Raw genomic sequence first — 20,577 nt, 5'->3', positions numbered from 1 at the left:
TCTGTGAAGTATAACTTAGCTTGCAGGGGAAGAGACTGGCCAAAACACGTTCGGCTATGAGATGCAAACACTGTGGATTAACGTGTGAAACGTGCATTTATCGTGCATTCACTGTTTTCCCCTGCGTGATGACATCACTCCACTACGGCCCCGCCTCCGCACTCCGTTGATGCTGATCCCCCCCTTGCATCAGCACCATTTCTGGTATCCTCACAAAATATCGAGAGAGAGAGAGAGAGAGAGAGAGAGAGAGAGAGAGAGAGAGAGAGAGAGAGAGAGAGAAGAGAGAGACTACCCATCCCCAGCAGAGCGTAGAGGCGTCAGACGGCCGCCAGAGCATCCCGGTTACGCTGTTCAGAGGCCCCATCGACGGTTTGCCGCGCCAGAACCAGCTGAAGGAGAAGTCACCATAGCCGGGCACACGGCCACATTAGCAGTCAGTAATGGAGAGCCTGCTGGATAATCCAATGAAAGCCGTTCTTTACCTGAAGGAGCTCACCACTATTGTCCAGAACCAGCAAAGCCTGATCCAGACGCAGCGCCAGCGCATCGACGAACTCGAGCGAAAGGTGGAGGACCTGATAGGTGAGAACCGACAGTTGCGGGACCCCCATCACTACGTCCAGCTGCCCGCTCAACATCACCACCACCACCACCACCCGACTCACCGCAGCGCGAGTCCCCAGGCGCCGGCCAACCTCCATCAGCACCCGGGGAGCAACAAAGCTGCGGCTCACCTCGGCCAGCAGGCGCAGCAGCAGCCTCCGCCTCCGCCGCCGCCGCAGCAGCAGCAGCAGCAGCAGCAGCAGCAGCAGCAGCAGCAGCCGATTCCCGGTCTATCGGCCCAGCCTCAGCAGCATCCGACCCCTCCTGTGCCGTCGTCCCACCATCCACAGCAGCTGCAGCTCGTACCCACCTCGCCGCAGTCACCCAAAGCGAGCCAAGCCAGCCCGGAGTCCGCCGAGGAGGACAGGAGGAGTCCCTGCTGCAAGTCCCTGGTTCCGCAGACTCCCACCGCTCTCTGCCGCTCAGTTGGACTGGCTAGGAAAGCAGAGTAAGTAGCTTTCCTACTGTGTGTTGTCTACTGCAAAAAACAATCTCCATGTTAACGAGAGATTTAGCCTACTGTTAATTATGAGGACTCTTCGAATCACATTACATTTTCCTGATCAAACAAAGATATTCCTTAATAGATGCAAATTATTAGCTTTACTTTGCTGGATATTTATCCCCATAACAGTACACACTGCACACTGTGTCAAAATAGTGACATTATTTCACCCCGCTGTTTGGCTAAATCTCCTGTCTCATAAAACACACATTAAAGACTCAATATTACAGTCAGGGTGCCTAATAAGATGGATATTTTTGCATCGCAAATTTTCTTGTCTAAATATAGCACATGTTTGTCCAGAAAACACTGCCATACCCTCAAGGGCCATCAGATATAATGCCACACCCCCGTAAAGATGTCAGCTGAAATTTTGGAAACACTTTTAACGGAAGTAATAAATTAATAATAATTTATGAAGTAGCGTACACAAAGGTCCTGTAAAATCGTATCACAGACACTGAATGAGGCCTGTGCTGGATTTGCCTTTGATTAATTTCACATCCCCTGACAAGCTGAGGCTCAATTTCCTGACAGGTAATTCTAGCTCCTCCTGTATTTTCACATTATTCACTCAGTTGTTGTTACACTTGTGTGCAGCTTTGGCTTTATGCCTGGTGTCATTGTCTAGCTGGAAAAAAAATCTTCCCCAAAGTTGCAGGTTTCTTGCAGACTGAATTAGGTTTTTCCACTAGGATCTCATGTAGTTTACTGCATTCATTTACCCTCAGAGGCCTTCGGCAGACAAGCATCCACACAGCGTTTTCGATCAGTGTCAAAAAACACATGAAATCCCCTTTGATTCATGTTCATTGATTGAATTCATTTCAATGCTGTAAAACAATAAAACATGGAATCGTCTACTTTTTATATGCACTGTTTGTGCTTCAGAACTGTCCATGGTGCTGAATGTTCTTTGCTCGCCACTATCAAGGTCGCACACACACACACACACACACACACACACACACACACACACACACACCGCGCACACAGTACCACACCGTGCCGAGTCCCATCTGTTCCACTCGGCTGCATTTGCATTGTTTCTGTTAATCCAGATTGATTCATTGTACCATTAAGACATAATTCCTAAAGAGAGTGGGTCACATAGGCTTTCACATGGATTCACCCAGAGATGGACAAACAAGATATGAGTTGTACAAAATGTCGGGATTCAGTAAGTAGGTTCATTCGTGATTTACCAACCATGCACCCTGACAGTTCTGCCGAATAATGAACAATGAGAGAGAGATGAAAAATGAAAGAGAGAGAGAGAGAGAGAGAGAGAGAGAGAGAGAGAGAGAGAGAGAGTACTGTACACTATCTTATTTCCGTAATGTAAAAGCAGTGACACATGAAAAGCACAAGATGTGAAGCAGCATTGTAATTTCCGTTTAGAGCATTGATCCTGTGCAGACAAGATGGTGTATCGCTGTGCTGTCAATGCCGCAGGAGGAGTAATACATTTCTATTAGCGGGAGGATGACAGGGACATGTCACAAACTTACTAATAAGCGTTGGGTGTAGATTTGTTTGTATATTTATCCACGTTATTTCCCCTCCTAGTTACTAATTTTTCCTGAAATGGCGCCTGCGAGAATTAGAGGCAGGTGTCTTCCCTTAGATTTTGGGGGAAAGAATTTGTGGGAACACAGCTTGTCACACCTTAAAGGAAAAGTTTGACTTTTTTGGAAATAGCTTTATTTGCTTTCTTGACCAGATTTAGAAGCGAAGATCGACATCACTCTGATGTGTTTCAGTACATAAAAAGCTGCTGGCAGCCAGCTAACTTAGCTTAGTCCTTACAAAAACTAAGACATTTGTCGGTTTTTACACTTTGTTTTTCATACGGTTTAAACAAACGAAACAGGTATATTATTCCAGGTATATTTCCAACTTAACCATTTCCCCAGCTCATCTGTGTTTTTGCTTGATTGAAAGTAAGCAGAAAATCCATTTGCAAAGCTTTAAATGTAAAACAAAATGCTCGCTCACTCACATCATGCATTCCTCATCTCTTCCAGTGGTATAATTTGAAGAATGCAAATCAAGGCTGCCTTCAGCTTTGAACAGTGAATGTGGTTGAATAACTGCTTCCATCCCGAGCAGACTTCTGCTCTGGTGTGAGCTCAAACTTCTCAGACGGAGAGTCTGAAATGTTGCAATTGTGTTATTTAGTCTGAGAAAGATTCTTAAGGGGCTTGTGTGATCTGAAGGAAGCCTTCAGCAATCCTGTCTACTATTCTCTATTCCTCCTCTCTTTCCCGACTGCACCTCCTACTCTCTCAACCTCCATTGTGCGTGGTTTCTCCCACTCTTTGACTCCTTGCTCAAATGATACCGTTTTCCACCTACATCATTACTCCTTCTCCCTCCTTGACTGTCCTTGTCTCTTCTATCCCTCATCTAACCTCACTGTGTAATTTTCAACTTCTTCTTCTCCATCATCCCATCCCGACGTCTTTACTTTATTTCCTGCAATCAGCATATTATGCTACAGTAGCCAGCTCTGCAGTCTGGATCAGTTTTTAATCCCATCCTCTAACCATCAGGCTCTCCACGTCTTAAACCATCTCCTGGCTGGGCTCAAGCGTTCACTCCACCCTTTTCTTTGGTTCTCTGTCTATGCTTTGGGGGTTGCCAAGTGTGTGTTAAAATATGAGTGTAATGGTTGGGAGTCAAGAAGAGTGACAAGCAGCGTTGGCGAGGTGGTGTGTTTCTGAGCAAAGAGGCGCGTGTGTGTCTGATAGGCAGCAATCCCGTTGCCTAAGGTGGAAATCCCAGGGTTCTCATTTAGCTCCAGGTGCTTTTCTGTTGCTTCCCTGCCTCCCACACTCTCACAGATATTTTAAGCTCTTGCTGTTACACACAAAACACTCACTAATGCACACAAACCCTAACATGCCACATGCCACCTGGCAGCACGCATGTTTTTCCGCATTGGCCACGACTCCCTCTGCGCCCGCCATGCCCTCGTTTTCATCCTGTTGGCCTCGTACCAGCTTGAGCACAGAATGTATGCCATCTCATATGCTGTGATGTACAGATAGCACTTAAGAGATCGGCAGCTCAGCACACATCCACATACATCGTAGCACACATTAGAGAGTGACCCTGCTGAGTGCCTGCTGGATGCTGCAGTCTCTCCTTGTTCTGATGTTCATAGATCAAAGAGCCTGCTGCTTTACCAGCACAGGCTCCACCAGCTATGCTAACCCCATAGAGCCACTCTCTCCAGGTACTATGTTCTTATCTTTTATCTCAATGTATCATGGGTCATTTCTCTAAATATTAGACTTACTTTGTGGGAGCCACATGCATCCAAAACAAGGTTAAACCGTAGAGTCACACTAACCTGTGTAAAAGAAAAGTTAGACTTTCAAAAGCTTACACAGTTGTGTTGCTAGCTGGACAACACCACACCGTCGACACCGACATCGAGAGTATCGACAATTTGTTTCTGCAAACAGTCTCTTGCAAAGTGTCTGGCTGTGACACCAGACACACATATTGCCTCTCATTTTATCAACAGTAAGCTTTGGTTTCTTTAACGCTGAGGAACCTGAGGCCATTTTACAATTACTTTTCCGTCTGGTTTTATTTTCCAAAAAAGCTTGTAAAACAACAACCCTGTTGTCTATAGTCAATCAATGTACATCATTTTTTTCAGGAAAAATTGGACTATTAGAATATTTGTGCTGTAGTGAGGTCACTTGAATGTAAAAAAAGGTTGTATGACCTTAAAGACAAATAAATAAATAAAACGGAAAATGAATCTCACAGATATTTATTGATATCACACACAGAACAATAAAAGCTAAGCCAATCTCCTGTCTAAATCAGTTCCCATATGTCTTGGGTGTCAAACTGTGAAGAAATAAGTATTATAACTTATACAGTTTTATAACTTATACAGTTGACAAAATATATACATTTTTTCAAAAAAAGTCTGGACGCTTTTGCCAATAATCAAAATAATACTGTCAAATGTATTGATATGACACACACAGCAATTCTACACAAGCATTTGTGTTGTCTAAAACAGTTCTTCTATGTATTTGGAGTCATCCAGTGCAAAAATAAACATAATGAACATTATAACTAATATAAATGACAAACTATTTACATTTCTTCAAAAAAAGGCCCAAATGTATCCCAAATATCTGAACAGTGATGCCATTATCTCTCTTTTTCACTTTACTGTTTGTTCTCGCTCGGTTTTCGGATTTCCTGCGGTCAGTGAACTCACCTTTCCACTTTGTGTGACGGACCTACATTCCCATTGGTTGAAAAACGTAAACACACTTGCAAAGCATCATGGGAGATTTATACTAGATGGCAGCACCCTGTAGCACAGAGCTAGCCACAGAAATGACCGAAAACGTGATAAATTATGGACATCGAGTGGATAAATCTTGGATGTAAGCGTTTGGATTTATTGCTGAACCACTCAAAAAAGAGGCACAAGTTCCAGGCTGGATAGAAAACCTTCTGGAAAGGCTACAAAGACACCAAAGACACCCCCGTGATGGCTAGCTCCTTAGCTATTAGCAGGAAAAAACGGTAAGCAGCTACAATAAAACGTTCCGAAATTATATAAATATTAATCGGAGGTCGCGTGTGACGTCATCGACGACGTCGTAGGGCTCTGAGGGTTTTAATGATGATAGCAATCTTTCACTAACCTTAACCAACTAGTTCTTCTTTGGAGCCATGGACATTATTATTATTATTCTTTATCATTAACCAAGATGTTGGCTAAAATAGACATTAAAATGTTGTTATTAGATTTTTTTTTGGGCTATTTGGGGCAGTGGGACAAGCCGTAAAATGCAACACAGAGATATCAACACTATCTTATAAAATGCTTATGGTAAATTTGTTAGCAAATTTGTTGCCTACTTTTTGCAACATTAGCATTCATTTGGAGTCATGTTTGTGGCCACCAGATGAGTGTGTCCGATCTTTTCTTCTTTTTCTTTAGCTCTGATTTGGTCTCCACAAACTCCTGAAGAAAATATCTGGCTTTGTAGCAGCTAAATGCTCCACTGTATACACCTGCTCATTGCTAGAGTAGGGTACAGTGGATTTATAAGAAGCATTTAGCTGGAAACAGCTGCCGGCTGCTGAAAACGAGGTTAATGAGAGCCATGAGAGTGAACCATAACAGTAAACCTGCAGACCTGAGCAAAACAATGAGACAATATATATTGTTTCGTGATTTGGGTGAACTGACCCTTTAGAAACAACAATTTTCTGTCTCTGGAGCCTGAAAGAGAAGTAGAACCACTGCCTCTCTGCGTGTTTGTCTCTCAAAGACAACAGTGAGAGGGCTTCCGAGAGAGAAATAGATGGGTGGATGATGGATGTAATGGACAAATTCTCTCTCTCACTGTCCTCCTTTCTGTATTTCCCCTCCTGCCACCATTACTCGAGAGCTGAAACCTCGACTCCTCCAAACCTCTGCTCTTTACTTTGCTTTCCCCTCCCCTCAGTCTGAATGGGAATCACGTCCGCTCAGTTATGACAGGGTGGCTTGGCTCGGCTGCTGCTGGAATCCAAATCATGAATATCACATTTGGTGCGTAGTGCTTTTAAATTGCTTCATTTCTCAGAGGATATAGCTGCTGGGTGATTCCTGACTCCCAAGTACAATATTAGTTGTTTTCATGCACAAGTTGAGCAAGGCGAAAGACCGTCCCAGTTGTCGGTAATCCAACCGTGTGTGTGTTCATGGTGTGTGCGTGTGTGTGTGTGTGTTAAAGATTGTGTGTTGTGTTTGGGTGTTAAAAGGACAAGAGCACAGCTGTTGTAATGGGATATATGGGATGGTTTTCTGTCTTTTTCATTTGTGTAGTGGAGTGTATGGTAATCAAGGATATAACTTGCCTAGGCTTTGGCTTACTGGACAATTCTGTTGCTCTGAGTTATTGGTTTGATCCTATTTAGTAAACATATCACCATTGGTAAAATAGATTATACAGTGCCAAGTATAAATATATAATTTTGCTCTACTGAGTATCTTTGCAAATGGTGTACATTTACAATAACCCAAATGTGGAAACCCATGCAAACACAATATCTTTTGAAGTCTCAATATAAAAATACAAAGACAATATAAAAGAGGATTTCTGTGGCTCTATTTAATAATTTTGTCTGTCAGTTCTAGCCAACAGCTTTGATTGATAGTATATTTTGGCTGCCTTGCTGCACCTTTCAGATATTTTGTTCAAAACTAGAGGGGAAGATGATTATGGAGAAAAAGCTACATAGTGTGCATAGAAAAACAGAATGACATATAATATAATAAATAATTAGACAGATTAAAAAAATCATGCCCCACAGAGCTGAAGAGTCCAAATGTTGTCCCACTTTCCTCATAACTTGACAAAAATGCAGAAAGCAGTTTCTTTCCAGTGTCAGTCAAAATAAAAAAGTTTGGCTCAACCATGATGAACATTGCTCCCAACTGGCAGTCCTCTGTTACTTGGGCAGCATGCCGACACACGGAGAGACAGACATACCATCCTCGTCCTTGACACTTCCGATGGCACCATCTTTTATATGTAAATTCTGCACACCCACATAATGGCTCTGCATAGAAATGTGTTTTTGCTGTTAGTCATGTTACACTAGCTGCATAGTGAGTCAGCCTTTTCATATTTGTAGGTAAATTATTCACACATCATATTGATGAATTTCATGTCTTCGTCATGCAAATGAACAGTGGGCATAATGAGCAATCAGCAGAGTGTGTGTGTCATTGGTATGCAATCTACATAATTCAGAATTGTGGTAGCAAATGGAAATGATATCAGTGCTGTCATCGGCCGTCACTCAATCTGATAGCATAATGTAAGCAGACAATATGATGTCCTTCCTATTGAGCCCTTTATCAACTCTGCACAAACTTAGTTTTATAATAATATTTACCCTAAAAAATATTAAAGTTGTACTATGTTTAAAGATGACATACTTCAATTTGTTACCAAAACCGATCTCTTATGCTTAACGTAAATGGGAAGCCTTGATGAAAATTTCAAAGAACCAGCAGCTGCTTATACCAACAATAGTTTAATAACTGCACAGGTTTTTTTCATTGTGGTAATAAGAAAAAAGCGTGCAAATGTGAAGAAGTGTAGCACTTGATAATACACCCTTCATTTCACACTAATGGCTCTGCAAAGCATTAAGACCTCTTTAATCTTTCATCACATACTATGCTATTAGCTGGCAGTTAGCAGCTGCTAACCTACTGTATGTGGTCTTGCAATGAAACAGATGTGTTGACCATAGAGTTACTTACAGATGTCTTGGAAATTATGCACGTGTTACTTCGGTGTTTGTCCTTCTAAGATGGTGGGATTCCTCATGGGCAGATAATGCTGTGCCCCGACTCTGACTGGTCAGAGAGCTAATCACCTCTGCTGCTCAGGGAAAAGCGATCTTTGAAAGTGTGCAGTTATGGAAAAATGTCCATCCATCTGTCGCAGAGATTTTACCCCCTGAGAGCTTTGCCCTGAAAATCCCTCAACAGACAATCCTAATTGTTTTTGCATCATGTGCACCAGTGTGCATCTGTGTATCCGATGAGGGTTAGGCGAGCGGTTAAATTATGGGCTCATGTTGGGCCTGAACGTTTGTTGTAATTTGTGTGACTTATTTTGTAATTTAAATTTCTAGTATTTTCTATCAATTAAACTACATGCCTGTCTTTGTGGCCTATTAAGCAGGATATGATACTTGACATATACTCAATAACTTTAAAATACAGTAATGACATTCAAAAGTATACAGTACGTATTGATAACAGCTATATAGTCGGCCAATTATGGTAACAATGACAAACGTAAGCAATGTTAGGTATGTAATATATGTATAAACTATCATTTTAACCGAGTGCAATGGGGTTAGTTTGCCAGCCATTGCTCTCTATTCAACATGATCTCCATGTCCGCTGTTGCATTGTATACTGAAACAAACACACACAGCCATGCACAGGCACTTGCCTAGGGAAATGTCAGGTATGGTTAACTTTACGACCCTGAGTAATGTTCAAAGCCATCCACCTAAAGCGCCGCGGCGCGCGCGGGCGGACCCCCCCCACCTACGGGATGTGTGCATTGAGAAGAAAAAATGATCTTCTCAGCACGGTCATAAACAAAGCCTCAACCAAGCTCCTAACCATGATTTATTGTACCATGCAAGAGAAAATAAAACCGGGGATACGTCCGCTGCTAACCACTACTAATTTCCCTGCATACTTGATCAATCATTTGCATTCTTCACACCTGTGGACACACATTCCTTCACAAATGCCATTTTTAAACTGTATATACTTGTGTGTGCTTACTTGCGGTTTTTGCACAACATTATAGAGACGGGTTCGTTACCTCACATTAAATGCTTGGTTGAATGCAGATTTTAATCTTTTCCTGGAGGCCACAGATAGAAATGACTAACCTGCGTGTGTGCCTCGTTGGTGAGTTCCCCATGACATTTCATTAAAAAGCATTTGGGTTTGCAGCTTTGGGTTTAGTAAATTGTCTTCACATTCAAAAGGCCATTAAAGCTTCTTGCCCTTCCCCTCCACTCCGGTTATATCATCAACGCCCCGTCTGTCAACCTCTTGATGCCAGGATTACATCATCAGGTACGCAGTGTCAGTAGGAGGAGCTGATGACTCTACCAGTGATGTCATCGCAGTTTTCAACTTAGAGCACATCCTAAAAGAAGCAAATGAGATGAGCAAGACATTAAGCGTGAATGAATCATAGGCTACGTGTGGGAACTGGAGTAAAGAAGTTATTGTATGTGGATGATGTGGTGAAAAATGTGCTTTCTTTTCTTTTTTGCCATGCCTCCCCCATCATCTGCCTACATGCCTTCTCTTCCTCATTCTTTTACTTCATTTCTTGTGCAGAAAACCAAGACCATCATTCACAAACACTCTGTTTCCATGCCTCCCTTAATGTATAAATGAAACTAATTTACTTCAGCACAAAATGTATGGCTACTGTTACTGATCTGGTTGATGGGATTTTCCTAATCAGCCCAAGCCCTGGCTGATATATGACAACCATGTCAGTTTGATAGCTGTCAAGCATTAGCGTGAAGCATGGGAAATATCTGTGAAATCTGACCCACTGCCAAGTCTTCAGCAGATGGCCCTGGAGCAACACAGTGTAGTGTTGATGCTTGATATGAGCTGCTAAAACTGCTCAATAGTGGAAGCACCAGCTGGAGAGAAAACAGTAGGAAAAACTGCTGCTTTCATGGGAAAATTAGTGACAGCTATTTGTTCTGCTACAAGTTGACATTTATCCTCGAGTGAAGTTTAATGTTATGCGGCAAACATTTTCACTACCATATTTCACCTTACTCACATGATAACATCATTTAGTTGCTAGCTTGGTTACGCTGAGTAATCCTAGCTAACGTTAAGGTTTGCAAGTTAACTCTGTATTTCTTTGATGGCTAAGCATGAGCTGCACTACTTGATTGCATCCTAGCGTAATAAAAAAAAATGTCCACAAACAAAAAACAAAAACACAAAAAAAAAAAAATGATAATGATGAAAAAAATTGGATAAAGAACAGCAATTTCATTTGGACCGAGAAAGTACAAATAAATCTAGCTCAGTTGTAGTTTTGAACAATCCGTGTATCATTCGTTCATTTGTTTTTCAATAAAAAACCCAAAATCAAACAATGACTTTCAAATGAAAAATGGAAAAAACGGATAATGAGCAATCCAATTTTGATACTTTCAACTGATGCAAATTGTGTGACCCGGAAGTGATCTCTACCAAGAACGGAAATAAAACGAAAGATACACAGATATTTAACCCCCTCAGCTGAATAACATGGCTGAAATCTCATTCGAGCTACATGTTGGCGAAAAGGATTTTTGCATCTCACATGATAACTAGCTGGCAATATTATCTAAAATTAAGGCTATTATTTAGTTTGCTACACCAAATAACCCCACTGCATATTAGTTACATTTGAAATCAGTATGAGAATAATTTTAGTTGGAGTAGCTAGGAAACGATGTTTGCAAGCTTACTCTTCATTTCAAACTCGCTTTCCCTGGCTGTTTCTCTGTGATGTCTGCCAACACTAAAAACACAGATATCTGTCACATTATTAGATTATTTTGTCAAAGAACAGCACATTTTTTATTTTTACCACAAATTTGTCCAGTAAAAATAAATCCAGCTCAGTGTCAGTCTTGAACCCCTTTAGCCGATGGAGCGCTCTCCGACAAGTGAGCGCCAGGAAGTGGTTCATTTCTCCTGTTCTCCCCCCACCCCCATCCCCCACCCCCGGGCTCAGCTCTCTCCCTTTCTGCTTGTTTTGCCTCCTCCGTCAAAGGCTTCTCTTTTAAGTTTTATTGAAGGGGGACCAACAGTTTGGAGCTGAGTTGAAGAAGAGTGTAAAATGTTGAAAGCCTAGAAAGATTTCTTTCTTCTTTGATTTTTAGGGAGTGCCATCAAAACTTGACATTTATCCTTGATATTAGATAGCGTATAATCTTTCTTCTACAGAACTCATGTAGCTGATGAAATATCCAAAATGTATGAAACACTGATGATATCAGGAAAAACATTAAAATACAATCTTCAAATGTCTTTTTCAGACAGACATGATGCAGCATAAATGCAGAGCTTGAAGATGAAATGATTTCATATTTACTGTCAAGTGTAGCAGTGGAATCAAGGAGGGACAATGAGACAGAGAAAGTTAAATAAATCTCAAATGTTGCAGCTTTCCTGACACTGGTGGAGTTCTTTTAAGGGATTGAATACAAGGACGTTTTTTTTTTCTTCCTCTTTTGTTAGCTTTCTCTTGGGAAAACTGGTCTTGCTCTCTTGTCCATCTCCAGCTCTCTCAGTTTTGCTTGCAAAAGGCGAGCTAAGCCGCTTGGGACGGCCCAAGAGTCCGCGCTGACGTAAACCTTTCAGCAAAGCTTTTTTTAAATTCACTGTGCGTGTGTGTACAGGAATTGATATGGTAGGCTTTCAGGACCGAATTTTGAGGAGTGTGCGTTTGTGTGTGTTGGAAGATTGGTGCAGTGCTCATAAGAGATGTCTGCTTTAGTTCAAGGATATTTGTCAGCTAATAATCCACTGCACAATCATGTTTAATACATCATTTTAACCTCACAAAGGTATGCGCACACCACCATGAAGCACTGTTTGTGTGTGTGTGTGTGTGTTGAATTTATTTCTCTCACAAAGCCTTACACACTCTTAGCCTGTAAAACATAGTGATAAACTGGCACTTATAGTGACTGCCAATTTGCCAAATGGAAGTAAAGTATTACAAAAACATTTTGAGTGTCTTTTTTGATTTAACTTGATCAAAGAGCTCCAGTAATACTGCCATGAAACCAGTTGAACTGTGGAAGGCATATAATATATAAGCCAACCTAAAATAATCTCAAGGATTGTGATGATCTCGATGCTGACGTAGAGTACCTTGTTCTCTTTTTTTTACCTTTTGCTATGTGTGAAATAAGTGTGCACTGGCAGAGTTGCTCGGTTTTAAACCCACTTTCAACAGAAGGATTTGTTTCTAACAGAGGTGGAAAAAGTACTAAAATATTGTACTCAAGTAAAAGTACCAATACTTTGATGAAATATTACTCAGGTACAAGTGAAATTACCTATCTGAAAAATTACTCAAGTAAAAGTAATAAGTAGTTCATTTAAAATGTACTTTAAGTAAAAGTTACTTAGTTACATTAAAACAAAACTGTAAAACCTGGCGGGGGCATCTCTCCCATGTAGTGAAAATAGGACAAGGGGTCATAAATCCCAAACTATTTTGTTTTTAATTAAAGAAAAATCTATACAAATGTATAAACAGCTACATAAACATGTGATAATAACATAACACATGTCACACATGACATTAGATGTATGTGAATTAATTTAGCCAGTGTCCCACATACGTTGTCCTACGGGTTGCTAGTGCTAGACAAAAATTAGCAGTGCCACGAAACATGTTGTTTTGCTAATTGGCAATTTGCTATTAGTCATCAAAACTTTGTTTGAAGTACCGTTACACAAATACTTACCAAAACATGCTTCTGCAGACTAGATGTGGAGTTATTGAATGCTGCCAGTTCAGTCATCTTTGGCAGGCACATCTGACATTGCATGATAATACTATTGGCCCTCTTGAATTTAAATGAAAAAGTCTTTCAAATGTGGCCAAGGATTTTGGTCGTTGTGGGCAGCAGAATTTTATGTTTCAGCTAGCGTTTCTACTGAAAATAGTCTCTGAAGAGTCGTCGCTCGCCTGATCCACCTCCACCTCGTTCTCAATCTCCTACAGAAAGACTTGGCGCCTGCTAGGCAGCCTAGATGCTGATCATTCGTCACTGTAGTGGTTCCAGGCGCGATTTCTTTTCTTCCTTTCAGTTTTAGTTAGTCAAAGTTTTTTTTTTTTTTTTTACTCAGTAATGGATGGGATTTGTAATGTAGCGAAATACAACACTTCACTCAAAACGTAATCAAGTACATTTTAAATTACCGATTTTAAAAACTTGAAAAATACACAACAAAACTACTCAATACAGTAACGTGAGTGCGTAAATGTATTTCGTTACTTTCCACCTCTGGTTTCTAACCCACCTTATATTATATTGTATATTTAAATAAATAGGTCAATTGTATTTGTATTTACCATGTTTGGCCTTCAGGGGCAGACTCTTACACTGCATATTATGTTATTTCAACAAGCGAACATTTTCACAGCAAATATTTTTCCTGACTTCCAAGGAAATGGTCTGTGAAAACTAATCTGTCATTTATTGCGAGATTTGATCCCCCTTGTATCACTTCAGTGTGCACAGATCTTTTTCCGCCTTTAGCTGAGTTGAATCAGCCGGAGAGCTATTGACACAGTAAAGCTGAATTCCACACAAGGAGGAGCGCATCGACAAACACATTAGACACGAGAAGTTAAAACAAAATACAATGAAACCATGGTGTGGAGATTACACTCTCCCTCAAACAGACCCAGTGTGTGGAAGAGCTTATAAAAGCTTATAGATTTTTTATAGGTGGTATTAGCGAGCTTAGGCCACGAGGGGAAATGAGTCAGTGGTGTGGAAGATCAGAACGCAGGTCATGCGAGTTCAGTTTAATCTTCAGTGCCCGCATTGATCAAACAGTTCGAGGGGGGTGTGTGTTTGAAAATGGATGCTTTGTAGTCTTGCAGATTTTCTGGAGGAGAATTCATGTTGATGTTGAAGACATTTTTGCGTAATCCTGAACATGGGAAAAGGTGGATTGTCGTCACAATGATACAGAGATTAATTAGGAAACCATATAGCTCCTAGTCTTCTCATATCAGTACAACCCGAACATGGACAGATTCATGATACTTGAATTGTATGCAGTTTGGGTTTCTGCTATCTCAGTAGTGCAGCTGTGCCTCTAAAAAGGTCACCAAACTTGTTATAAAATGCTTGCAAGCTGTTTTTGAGTGGAAAGATAGAGGTGATAGTAAAAGTGAGCAGAGAGATGGTAAAAATAATGAAGGGAGACATCAGAAAGAGATGGATGGTTAAGATGAATCAAATGGAAGGTGCTTTAAAAGATAAAAAGAGTTCATGCTCTTTCCATCCCGTAATACTTCCCTGTGAGCTGCTTTTCTGCAATAGATGAAAGCAATGATTCAGATGTGACCATACTGTTTTATTGACACAGTCAAGTGGGATGCACACATTTGAAACCGCAGCAGCATAACTAGCGCTAGGATCATCTCATACGCGGATTTAACAGTGGTACAGTACAGTTGGCAGCATTTTGGTGCTTTTTCTAAATAATAAAGAGGTCAGATAAGACGAGCAGAAACAACACATTGGTCATCATGTTTCAAAAGCTGGAGGGTAAACAATAAATGTTTTATCACTGAAGTAGAATGATACTGGCCATTTTACACATTGTTTTCTTACAAACATTAATTGTAAATATCTTAGTTAAAAGATTGCAATTCTAAATCTTTCGGGTTAGAACGTGTCTGGTAATATTCACAAAGTTATTAGAACTACTAGAAATACTAATATTGATCAAATTACTCATTATTTTGGAAAATATCTTATATCTGTACGCTAAATATGAAGCTACCCGGAGCAGCCCGTTAGCCTAGTTTAGCATCAAAACTGGAAAAAAGGAAAATTTCCTGGAGTCTTGTCATCACCATTGGGTTGCCAGGCAACTGTAACTCACTGTGCCGGCCAATAAATAGTCCTGGTCTTAACCTCTCATAATGTTGAGATAATATGAGATAATGGTTTTTGTACAGATAAAACAAATGAGATATAAAGTGTTAATTAGTGAGCTTTAGAGGTGCTGGTACAGTAGCTGCATTCTGTTATCTCCAGACAGAGCCAGCCTACTGTTTACTTCTATTTCCAGACTTTATGCTAAGCTAATCTGCTGGCTGTAGCTCCATATTTAGCATACATACCTGACAATGATATTGATCGTTTCATCCAACAACTCATGGATCGAAGGTGAATAAGTGCAATTCCCAAAATGTTGAACTATTCTCTCTCTTACTCATGCCAGGTGGCCAACACTGTGAACGTGATTCACATACTTTATTAGGTTTGTGTGTTTGCGTACATTTTCATAAACAGTATTAATGCAACACAAATAAATCAGTCTATCGTTGTTTTTATACCTTGTCCTGAAGAATATACACTCTTTATCTGCGTAAGCAAGTGGCTCTGCTGTTTCCAATGCTCGCACTAATCTGTGTCCCCTCAGAGACCGCCTGTGTTCTCGACCTATTAAAAATGGCCACAGCGGTGTTAAGGAGAACACAATTAGAGGAGCCATTAACAATAGGAATTAATTTGCTGTCATACCCTCCTTGTACTGTCTGCTATTGTTGCTGTCAAATACCCCCCAACCTCCCTTTTCAAGCTCGTTCTCTGTTTCTTTCTCAGTCTTTACAGAGCGGTACAAAAAGAAACCCTTCGGATCAACCTTTACAGTCTGGCCAGCCTAAAAATTCTAACTTTAGGGATCTGTGATAAACTATTGCACTTCACAGCAGAAAGAACAGATTTAAGTGTTCTTGAGATGCAGTCAAGCCTTTGAAGGAGGTATATAAGAAGACATCAAGGTATCCTTGTTTTCTCTGTCCTTCGCCAAAGGGACAGACAGGAGGGGAAGCAGAAAGCAATTGGGAGATGGCCTTCACGGCAGAAGATCAAAAGGCAACAGAGAGGCGATAAGGGATTGAGTTGCTGCTGGGAATATGGGCCTTGCTTTCTCATCTTAAGTCTCACCTCTCTTCTCTCCGTCCTTCTCCATGTCCTGTGTCCAGGGATACGGGACACAGCGTATGGAAAGTGGCTGCTCTTTTTACTGGCTGCATCTTCTGACAGCAAGAGAAATTGAGCAAATAGCTCCCTTGCACAACACACCGTGCCTGTATGACCCGAAGAAGGGGGGATGGGGAGTTGCAGAGAGTGATGGATAATCAGTGTGAAAGGGACAGAAGGAGAGGAGAAGAGTGGGGGAGGGGGATGATATTTTAGAACGAGATGGATGAAGCCGTAAGAATGTGAAGAATGTGAGGTGGCGTCCAGGTTGAAAGAGAGGACATACTGTACTGATGAAGGGAGAAAAGTAAATGCACTCATGGCTTTCTCGCATGCACATTAAAATTTGATATCCTTGCTCTTTCCTCGATACATTTCAGTATCGCCCTCACTTGTGACTCTATCTGCAGTACGTTCCAGTAGAATAGGGTAATGTCTTTTAAAAATGCTTTGAAGCAGCCACACTTCCTATATATTTCCTATTGTTAAAATGTGAGGACATATTTTTTCATTAAATCTGTATGTAAAGTCTGTTTCATAGTTACTGCAACTGGAAAGTTGGCAGAAAGGCTCAAACTAACCTATTTTTAAAGTTCTAAAATGCAACCATAACATTGTGGTGAGATGTAGGATAAACCTTTTGTAAGGTATTATAAGTAGATTATTGTATGCACTAAGTAAAGTATTTAATAACTTTGCCACGGGGGAGGAAACAATTGATCAACTAATTGACTACTCTATTTATCAACTCATTGTGTAAGTCATTTATCAAGCAAAAATGCCAAACATCCTCTGTTTCCAGCTCCTTGAATGTGACAATTTGCTGCTTGTCATTTTCATATGTTATAGTAAACATATATTTGGGGTGATGGTTGAAAAAATACATTATATTCTAACATTTTCAGCCCTATTGCTTTATAAGAATTTACACCAAATTTTACGTTGTTTGGGGTTTCTTTAGTCTGGCTATCACCAGACCAAGCTTAGTCTTTTAAGACTGAACATTAGTCTGGGGAGTCTGCTCTGTATTTTCTACTGCACAAGAGGCGTGATCAACGGGCATAGTTCAAATGACTCTGTACGCAATTGGATAGTCCTTCAACCAATCAGACCGACGATCCGCAGCGACAGCGGCATCAACGGGTTGCTGTGCTTCGGTGGCCGCTACGTTGAATGTAAACAAAAAGCTGCTTGGTTGCTTCTCTATCGTCATCGTGTTAAACCCGCCAATAGCGCGCCAGGTGGATAAGCCAGTTTGTGATTGGTCCCCGCAAAATTGTAGCGGAAGCAGGATAGATAAACGTACAGGTCTCCAGCCTGAGCTGCAGGGTGAAATCAAATCGCCGGCAGATCGAGCTGGGTTTACCCAGTCTAAGGTCTCTTTCCTTTTTGTGGAATGACAACCGTGTGTCTTCCTCTGTCTCTGTCTGTGGTGTTGACACATTCCATCTGTGTCTCTCTCCGTGGTGCTGAAACACTCAAACTCTTGCACTCTGTCTCTTTTCTCCCTTTATTTAATTTATATAATTACATTTTCAGATCAACTGAACACAGCCAAACATATCAAATGCAAACCAATTCACAATAAACATGGCTTTTAACTTCATCTGCATTGTTCATTAATTTTCTTTTCCAAATTCCATCCATCAAATTATGAGAAACTGTTCACACTCTTCTTTACAAACACATTGATTGATATTATCTAGTTAAAGGCGACCTGTAGAGTTTTCTTGTAAATAAACAAAGTTATGTTCACATTCACTGGTTCTTATGAAAACACATTGGGCCCTAATGGAAGATCCTTTTTGTATTTTCATAATAATAATAAAACTCAGATTCACCCAAACTCTTTTAACAGCACAAACTTTTCGTGAATCACTAATGTTAGCCTGATGAATGCCACCTGTTCATGGAAGTGATGATTGTGATATTTTATCATGAGCTTAATCAACACCCCTAAAATGAGTTGAAAGAAGAAGTCTTTTACACTGCAGAGCCTCTACTCCTGCTAGTTGTCCGAAACAATTAGAAAGAATGAATAGTACAAAGTACAACTATCAACATCATGTCTCAATAAAAAGGAAGAACAACCGTCTTACGTCTATCCTGAATTATATTCATATTCTACAATGCCACCTGAGTGTAATATTTGCTGACCAAATCTGGCAATCATCAGCAGCCAACATAAGAACTCTGGTTCTGATTTAGTAGATTTAGATTTAGTAGGACTGCTGTAAATCGGGCAACAAAGCTGTCAGTGGCTCAAATCCAGGCAGCCATTGTCTTCTGATTGTACCTAATCGGCACTGGGCCATCCTGAAAGTCTCGCTATAAATAAATAGGATCTAGAATGACTCTGAAGCTTATGAGGCAAAACAATGACAGGTAGTTTCACCCACTAGGTTTTGTTGAAATGTATCAACTGTACATATCCCTGCTGTAAATTATTCCAAGGGATGGAATTGACCTGAAAAATAAGACTCAAATATGTAGGACTATAAACCAGAAGAATGATCTCAACTTTTAGTACGTTATGACATCCTTAGAATTTTTTTTTAATTTATGCTATTATTCTGTTTCCGCTCTTCACACAGCAACCAAACAGTGCTTCACCAGTTCTGCTGCCCTGCCCCAGAGGCCCCTGAGGTGGAGACCTCTACTGCCTGTGTCCCCAGGTAAGACGACTGCATCCTTGTAACATCTGCACAAATATATACTGTATATATATATATATATATTTTTTTTTTTTAAACTTCTTTATTTACTTTGAATAATTACATTTTATGTTTGTAAATTTGAATTGCAGCCACCTATCATGCATCCTGTTAATAGCGGTTGCTGCAGTAGCTACGTTAGGCAACACAACTACCCCAGCAGTGTTATCTAAGTTGAAGTGGTTATAAATGCTTCAGGTTTCTTACTGGGACAATCTGAATTCCACTCCCTCGATGATCACAATGAGCCAATAAGAGATGAGACTCTGTCACATCAGCTTGGGTTTTGGGTCTTGTTGAGGCTGCGAAATTTTTTCCTGAGTGAATCTAAGACACGCTGGATTTAATTTGAGTGTTAATGCTTGAGTGTTAGTGTTTGTCAGAAAATAAGTCTACACAGTAGTCATATCCAAATCAAGCACATCAAGATCCCATTTCCTGGACAATAGTCAAGCCCTTGGTTGAGCTGTCTTTATGGAAATTGAATAATTAGAAAACTATTACATTGAGTTTAGCAAGCAAAGCAGGGCCAGTACGCTGTTATCTTTTTTTATGTCAGATTGGCACATGACATTGATCTGATGCTGCCAGTTGGAAATACAACTGTGTACACTTGCTTATGAATTCCAAAGTCCCTTTTATTTCAATAAAAGTCAACCAATTTAATCGTTCTGATGTAAGTTTGATGTGATCATTTTCACCCCCTGCCCTGGGGAAAATGACAAAAAGAGCTAATAATTAGCTGCTGTAATACCTCTACCTTTCTATGACAGCTTTGTCGTTTTTATTATTTTTTTGCGTGGAATGGGCAGTCTGGAAAAATGGAATTAGATACACAAGTGCAAAAAGAAATAAATCGCCTTTGGCCAGGTATTATCTCGCCCCTTTCAAGCAGAAGTGACAGCACATGCTTTTATTTAAAGAAACAAAGAGTTTCACTGACAATTATGGTAATCACCTGGCATCAGTAGCAATTAAGCCATCCACCTGAAAACGTTTTCTTTTTTTGTGGACTGCTACTTTCACAGGACTGTTTTGCTGCATTGTATTAGCCTGGCAAACGCATATTGATTGGAAATTGTAGTCCCCATGGTGCCGGACATAACAAGTGACAGCAGGCTGCAGACCAACAAGCGTACAAAAATCACATTTTAAACACTTCAGAGAGCTGTGCTGTATTAAATCAGCCACGTGGATAGACTGAAGGACGGAGCGATGTAGGAGGGAAAGGAGAGCAGTTAACTCTTATTATTGGCCTTGTTTGCCAATTTAAAGAGCAGCAAACATAGAAGCCATTATCAGATAAATTCTCAGACGTACTGTAAGTCTCTTACAGTAGCTGTTGTCATAAGCGTCACTTTATGCCTCTATTAAATACATGAGATTCCATAGGCAGTG

At 40.5% G+C, this 20,577-nt stretch overlaps 1 protein-coding gene across 4 annotated transcripts in view; it reads left to right on the top strand.

The window, feature by feature from the left end:
• The first annotated feature begins 262 nt into the window (after positions 1-262).
• iqsec3a (IQ motif and Sec7 domain ArfGEF 3a) overlaps positions 263-20,577 on the top strand; it is a 101,793-nt gene continuing 81,478 nt past the window's right edge. The window contains exons 1-2 of one of the 4 annotated variants that reach the window (XM_039791445.1): positions 263-1,054; positions 19,060-19,140. In XM_039791445.1, coding sequence (XP_039647379.1) covers positions 444-1,054; positions 19,060-19,140 — 692 coding nt within the window. In that variant the 5' untranslated portion in view covers positions 263-443. Of the gene's footprint in view, positions 1,055-5,604; positions 5,678-19,059; positions 19,141-20,577 lie in introns of those variants that run through there. The other 3 variants (XM_039791443.1, XM_039791446.1, XM_039791447.1) reach the window with 3 other exon arrangements.

This window comes from Perca fluviatilis, chromosome 23 (genome assembly GCF_010015445.1).
Source record: "Perca fluviatilis chromosome 23, GENO_Pfluv_1.0, whole genome shotgun sequence".
Classification (NCBI taxonomy): Eukaryota; Metazoa; Chordata; class Actinopteri; order Perciformes; family Percidae; genus Perca; species Perca fluviatilis.
Note: the sequence above shows the minus strand (reverse complement) of the source record. Positions and strands in the feature narration are given on the sequence as shown.